The 6,239-nt window shown below is 35.4% G+C and overlaps 1 protein-coding gene across 2 annotated transcripts in view; it reads left to right on the top strand.

The window, feature by feature from the left end:
- LOC107461856 (uncharacterized) overlaps window positions 1-5,624 on the top strand; it is a 7,565-nt gene extending 1,941 nt beyond the window's left edge. Inside the window, exons 2-17 of one of the 2 annotated variants that reach the window (XR_008002142.1) lie at window positions 1,399-1,546; window positions 1,636-1,686; window positions 1,766-1,941; window positions 2,260-2,331; window positions 2,422-2,533; window positions 2,944-3,028; window positions 3,129-3,180; window positions 3,255-3,316; window positions 3,395-3,510; window positions 3,594-3,722; window positions 3,876-3,946; window positions 4,092-4,149; window positions 4,379-4,451; window positions 4,770-4,818; window positions 4,985-5,064; window positions 5,226-5,293. Coding sequence is in view for 1 of the 2 variants with exons in the window: in XM_052253072.1 (XP_052109032.1) it covers window positions 1,420-1,546; window positions 1,636-1,686; window positions 1,766-1,941; window positions 2,260-2,331; window positions 2,422-2,533; window positions 2,944-3,028; window positions 3,129-3,180; window positions 3,255-3,316; window positions 3,395-3,510; window positions 3,594-3,723; window positions 3,895-3,946; window positions 4,092-4,153; window positions 4,379-4,451; window positions 4,770-4,818; window positions 4,985-5,064; window positions 5,226-5,288 (1,362 nt within the window). In the remaining variant the exon portion in view is untranslated. Of the gene's footprint in view, window positions 1-1,398; window positions 1,547-1,635; window positions 1,687-1,765; window positions 1,942-2,259; window positions 2,332-2,421; window positions 2,534-2,943; window positions 3,029-3,128; window positions 3,181-3,254; window positions 3,317-3,394; window positions 3,511-3,593; window positions 3,724-3,875; window positions 3,947-4,091; window positions 4,154-4,378; window positions 4,452-4,769; window positions 4,819-4,984; window positions 5,065-5,225 lie in introns of both variants that reach the window. The other variant, XM_052253072.1, reaches the window with a different exon arrangement.
- The last annotated feature ends 615 nt before the right edge of the window (window positions 5,625-6,239 follow it).

Genomic DNA, 6,239 nt, shown 5'->3' on the forward strand with positions numbered 1-6,239 from the left:
TGAATCCAAACCGACGCCGGCGCTAGGGCCACTCACCGTAGCGCGGGCCAGTCACCATCGCGGGCACTCTCCGTCGCGGGTCAGTCACCGTTGCGGGCCACTCACTGTCGCTGCTCACTCACCGTCGCTGCTCACTCACGTCGCGGGTAAGTTCTGGGTTTCTTCTTTCTGGCATTGTTTTCAACTTTTCATTTTTGGTTCTGGCTTTGTGTTCCTCACTTCCTTAGACTTCAGTTCTTCTGTTCTTCTTGTTTTTTTAATTTTTTTAATTTTTTAATTTTGTTTTTTATATGATTAATCAAATGTGAATAAATTTGTTGTAGCTTGAATTTGAATACTTGAATACTTGAATTCTGCTCTGTTCAATAATGAATACTTGAATAATTTTGTTTTTCATTTTTTGATTTCTTCAATTCTGCTCTGTTGAATACTTGAATGCCATATGATGAAATATATTGGTCTGGATTCTGGGTTTTTCAATTCTGCAATGTTAAAAAATTTGAATCTGTTCAATTCTGGGTTCTTCAATTCTGGGTTTTTCAATTCTGTGTTTTTCAATCTCCATTACTTCAATTCTCCAATGTTCAATTTTGCTCTGTTGAATACCTGAATGCCATATGAATTCTATGAACTATGAACTATGAGTTGATATATTGGTCTGGATTCTGGGTTTTTCAATTCGGCAATGTTCAATTTTTTGATTTCTTCAATTCTGCTCTCTTGAATACTTGAATGCCATATGAATTCTATGAACTATGATTATGTATTGAATTTTTTTAATTTCACTCTATATTTAATTAAACTGGTTCAACCACGGTTGAACCATTGAACCATTGAACCAGTTACTTAACCGGTTCAATGACCGGTCCGGTTCTCGCAACCTTGGTTGTAACTTCAAGACCTTCAAGTGAATGAATGGAATAATTAAAATGTGGTTGGAAAATTCAAATGGAAACTATGAAAACCTTTGTTTTTGCTTTGTCATTGCTGAACTTGAGTTTAAATCAAGAACTATGTTTTTTATTTGTTGAACTTTGAATTTTGTTAGTTATTGTGTTGTATGATTGCAGTTTATGAAATTTAACGTTGTTACTTCTCATATATTGGTATTTTTTTTTCATTTTATTGGCTGAAAATAGCATAAAAACAGGTTTTTAGTACATCAAATATGATTTGGACATGTTAGGATTTTAAACTAGTTTTAAAAACCAAAAAATCCAAACCAAACCAATCCAATTAAATTCGGTACAATAGGATCAGATGGTTTTTCCTATCAAAACCGAGCCAATTCGCATCACAAATACCCCTGGTTCCTGCCATCTGCTCCAATCTGCTATTTCCGCTGTCTCTCTAAGCTGTTTTCGCTTAGTCTTCTACATCTCCACACTTCAATTTCAGATCCCCAACAACCGCCGCAAAATGACTCGCCAAGGAGCTTATAAAGAAAGCGATGACATGCTCATTGATGAACCAAAACTGCCTCAGCAAGGCCAAATCGCGGCCCTTCCTAATGAGTTCAACCCCAGTTATCTGAAAATATATTACAGTAACTTAATTTCTCTTCCTATTTCATTATTCCTAAAATTTCATAATAATTATATAATTATGCTTATTCATTGATATTTTGGACCTCAGGTAAGCTGTTTCCTCATGCTGATTTATATAGATGGATGTCATACGGCAACGGTAAGCTTAAATTCCATTCTACCAGTCTACTGTCATAATCTTTTCTATCTTTTTTATATTTTTGTTTTTGTATTTGTAGATGGGAAGCATCCTGCTTGTGATTCATCTTACTTGGGACGAAGGGAATTCTCGTACACCCTAGATAACGATATATTTGTGCGCTACAATACCTTCAATAGTGCCACCGAACTTGAAAACTCCATCAAAGACAAGTGCCCGTTAAAGATAGATATTGGACCCATCTACAACCTCAACGTAAGATATGAAAGCTTGTTTCTTTTAATTCTCTCTTAATCCTGAAGGATATTGATGCATATATTTTTGAATTCACTAAATAGTCTGTGTTAAGATTCATGGTTATTCAGTGGAAATAATAGAGTAACTACTAACTAGACAAAAGAGAGAAAGATGATATTACTGATTGTGTGAATTGTTGGGTGTTGTGACCAGAGAAATAAGCAACATATAGGGGAGTAATAAATATAGCACACCAACTCATAAATACCCCACCTAAAATCTGTAATGTAGGATACTTTTGGAAGAATTCTGATGTCTATTTTAAATGTATTACAGCCTGCACATAGGAATGCTTATGCTGGGGATAATGTTCTCACTCCGGTTGAGAGGGAGCTGATTTTTGATATAGTAAGAAGCTCTTCAAATTAAAATGTATTTGTGAGTTTTTCTACTTCTTTGTGGGATTCTTAACATTTGTTGGTTAATTATCATGTGTAGGATATGTCAGATTATGATGATGTTAGATACTGCTGCTCAGGTGCTGATGTTTGTCTCAATTGCTGGCCATTAATGACTGTAGCTGTCAAAGTAATAGATACTTCCTTAAGAGGTAATTTTGTGCATTTTATACATACTGTGAAAGACTGAAAGCTAGCGTAGAATTTGTGATTTATACATTGTTTGAAATGAAAGTGCGAGACTAAAGTTGTCTCTTTGGCCTTTACTAACATTTACTTGTGTATACTACTATTGTATATCCCTCTATTGTCTATGCACCATTCTTTGTGCTGTCAGATAGGGGTGTTCAAGACCCAGCTCGACCTGAAACCCGGCCCAGACCCGAGGCATATTTTGTTGGGTTTGCTTTTTTGTTACCCAGTGCTATATTAGGGCCGGTTCCAGGTCTAACTAAACTCGGCCTGGCCTGACCGATGTGCACCCCTACTGTCAGATAGTTATTTGGAAGTAATGTCTTCTGATGCACTCAAGCTTAATTATTGTGTTGATTTATTCTTTCAGATGACTTTGGGTTTAGACATATTCTCTGGGTATATAGTGGTCGGCGTGGTGTACATTGTTGGGTCTGTGATAGAAAGGCAAGACGGTGAGGCCATGAGACACTATATAGTTAAAACTTGTTTTTGGTTTGGTTTGGCTACTAAGGGCCATAAACATATTTTCAAATGTTACCATTACACTTACAGGTTGACTAATGAGCAGAGAGCAGCAGTTGCGGACTATTTTCGTGTCTACAAGGTATGATAGTTTTGTACTAATAATCTAGTTTACGAGTCATGTATTAAGTATATCTTTGATTATATTCTTTCCAGGGAAATGAAAATAACTATAAGAAGGTTTCCTTGATGGGTCAAGTTCTGCATCCCTTTCTGGCGTAAGTTCGATAGTGAATAACTGACCTTCCTAGCTAAATCCATAATTCAATGTCCTGAATAACATTTCATATCTGTAGGAGATCATATACTGAAGTTCTCAAGGAATATTTTGAGACAAAACTGCTTACAAGTCAAAATTTACTTTCTAGCGAGGAGAGATATGAAAAGATCCTAGAGATGATTCCTGATCAATGTATTTTTCTCCTATCACTGTATGATGATGCTTGTGGATTTCCTGCTATCATCTGGCATATAATGAGTAAATTGTATTTGCAGCTATTGCTTCTGAACTTCGAGGAAAGTGGCAAGAAAGTAGGCGGTCTTCTAGTGCAAAAGAAGACATTAATATTATTCGATGGGAGCAACTTAAACAGTTACAGCTTAAACAGTTGCTGCAAAAACATAAGTATTGAGGCATGCTGTTTTTTTTGGAGCAATTGGTTAATGGCATCAAATATGTGCAGCTATGACTTTCTTGAGTAATTAGATGCTTCATTGTACAAACTAGATACTAACTGATATTTTTATTGTTGTTGTTGTTTTCCTTTGCGTTTCCATAGGCACAAGGGGTGCGTAGGTGTGTTGAAGAGATTGTGTTCACCTATACATATCCTAGGCTTGATATGGAGGTTCGTCTAATATTTGGCATTCTTTCCCCATGTATTCTTGTTGATGGTTTTCATATTGGCTTCGAACTTATGCATTCATATTTATTCCTCAGTCCTCATAACACAATTTTCTTTACTTATTTGGCTGGACGTATTTATATTTTAGGTTTCTAAACATATGAACCATTTGCTCAAAGCACCCTTCTGTGTGCACCCAAAAACAGGTATGTTTTCCATATCAACTTTTTCTTGATAGCAAGTTGTTGATTTAAGTGTCTATTGACTCTTAAGTCATATTTTTGTTTTTAATTTGTAATTGCTATAAGAATATTAAAAGAGAAAATTTATCCTCCTTTGTTTCGGGTTAGATAGTGCATCGTCCCTATGAAAATAGGGATAAGTGTGTTAGTTAGTTAGGGCTTATAATATGCCATGGCTATTTCTTCCTTGTAGGCCGGTTTGTGTCCCCATCAACCCAAATAATTGTGAAGAATTTGATCCCACGACGGTGCCAACCCTTATCCAGGTACAACTACAATGACTATCTTCTTACTTAACTAAAATATGCACACTATAATGGTTATCTTCATCCTTCTGGAAAGGAGGGTTGGATTTATTTTGCCAACTACTTGCCAAACTTGAAATATGAGGAGTATTCTATAAATAGTTGAATACTTGGGAATTGCTGCACTTTAATGTTGTCTCTTCTGGTCCCACCCTTTACTAATGCAATTTACCATGTGGAAGTGGTTGAACTGAAAAAAATGCTTGAACTTATTCACATTACTGATTACTCCATTTGGATGATGTATGTTTAATATTTGTGAAAATTTTAAAATTGCAGCCTTTGGAAGAGCTGAATAGGGAGGGCTTGAGGTCTGATGTTGAAGGAGGTTTGTTTGATACTCTGACAATACTTAGGTTTCTTTCTGGTAGAATTTTTGCATGTCAGGGCAATAATTAGTTTTCCATGCATATAATTATTGTTCTATTTTTACATCTTGTTCAAGAATCAAGATTTTCCCAACTAATGGCTTTCGTCACCTTGACTTATGGCAGAATGGAATAAAACTTCACTTGCAAATGCCATCAAGCTCTTTAGGTCATCCTTCCTTCAGCCATTATTGAAAATTTGCAAGGTTTGAATCAGTTCTTCATTCTCTATTAAGTATTACCTATTTCTAGCTTGACAACAATGTGGCACGTTTTAAAATGCTTTTGGAATGTCTGCAAAAATGAGAGAGGAAACGCAAGTTGCATTTTGTTTCTTGTGCATTGCTAACTGTGAAATAATATTCAGGAGGAAATGGAAAGCTCCTATAATGCGAAACTACAGCAGTCGAAGAATCTCCTTAGTTGGTAGTCTCACTTCCATGATTGGCCATGTTCCTTTTGGAAGGTCAAGTCATTCTTGAGAACATGTAAGCTATAACACGAGCATTGGTAAATTATGTATAGTCGTTGAATTTCAATATTATTATTTTAGGCTTCATCGGATAGGAGTTAGTATGGGATTGTATTTGGATGCTTCATCATAAGGACGTATGAAAGGGAAGGGAGATTCTGGGTTTCAGGTCTATGTAATGTAATGCATAACTCAATTACAAGTTATAACATAGATGCGTGCATGAGATACTAGTTCCATTTACAAGTTATAACTTATAACACAGATGCTTACATGAACTACTAGTTTCTTTTTCACCATAGTATATGACCCACCTGTAAATGGGTCCTAGACATGCTTTACTATCATCTTAAACTCGAATGAATGATTTATGATGTAGGATTTTGGAAGAATGCGCCATATGCTATATGGATTATTATTTTTGTATAGACATTTAACCTAATTTATATGTGGGAAGTGTTGGATTAAAGACCACACTAATTGCAACAGAAAATAGCTGTTAAAAAAATTTATAAAAATTTTAGATATTAAAAATTGGGATTTTTTTATTTAAATTAGGAAATACAACCATTTGTATCCATGAACTTTACGAATGCTGATAAAAGTACCCATTAAAGTAGGAAACTAACGTTGTATCCATCAAAGATGGATTCCGTACAATAAAAGTACCCAAATTCTGAATTTATGTTGACTTTTTAATAAAATTTCAAAATTACCCTTATCCTTTATCTTCAATCCCTCCTCTCTTCTTTTCCAAATCTCAAAACACCTCCATTGTCATTACCTTAACTACCTTCTATTCTCTACTACTCTACTAACCACTACTGTCGCCATTTTTCCATGCTGACAATGACAAAGACAACAACAAGGCAACCAGGCAATCCATCCGTTCCCATGCAACGCTAGATG

The sequence above is a fragment of the Arachis duranensis genome, chromosome 8 (genome assembly GCF_000817695.3).
Source record: "Arachis duranensis cultivar V14167 chromosome 8, aradu.V14167.gnm2.J7QH, whole genome shotgun sequence".
NCBI classification, from domain to species: domain Eukaryota; kingdom Viridiplantae; phylum Streptophyta; class Magnoliopsida; order Fabales; family Fabaceae; genus Arachis; species Arachis duranensis.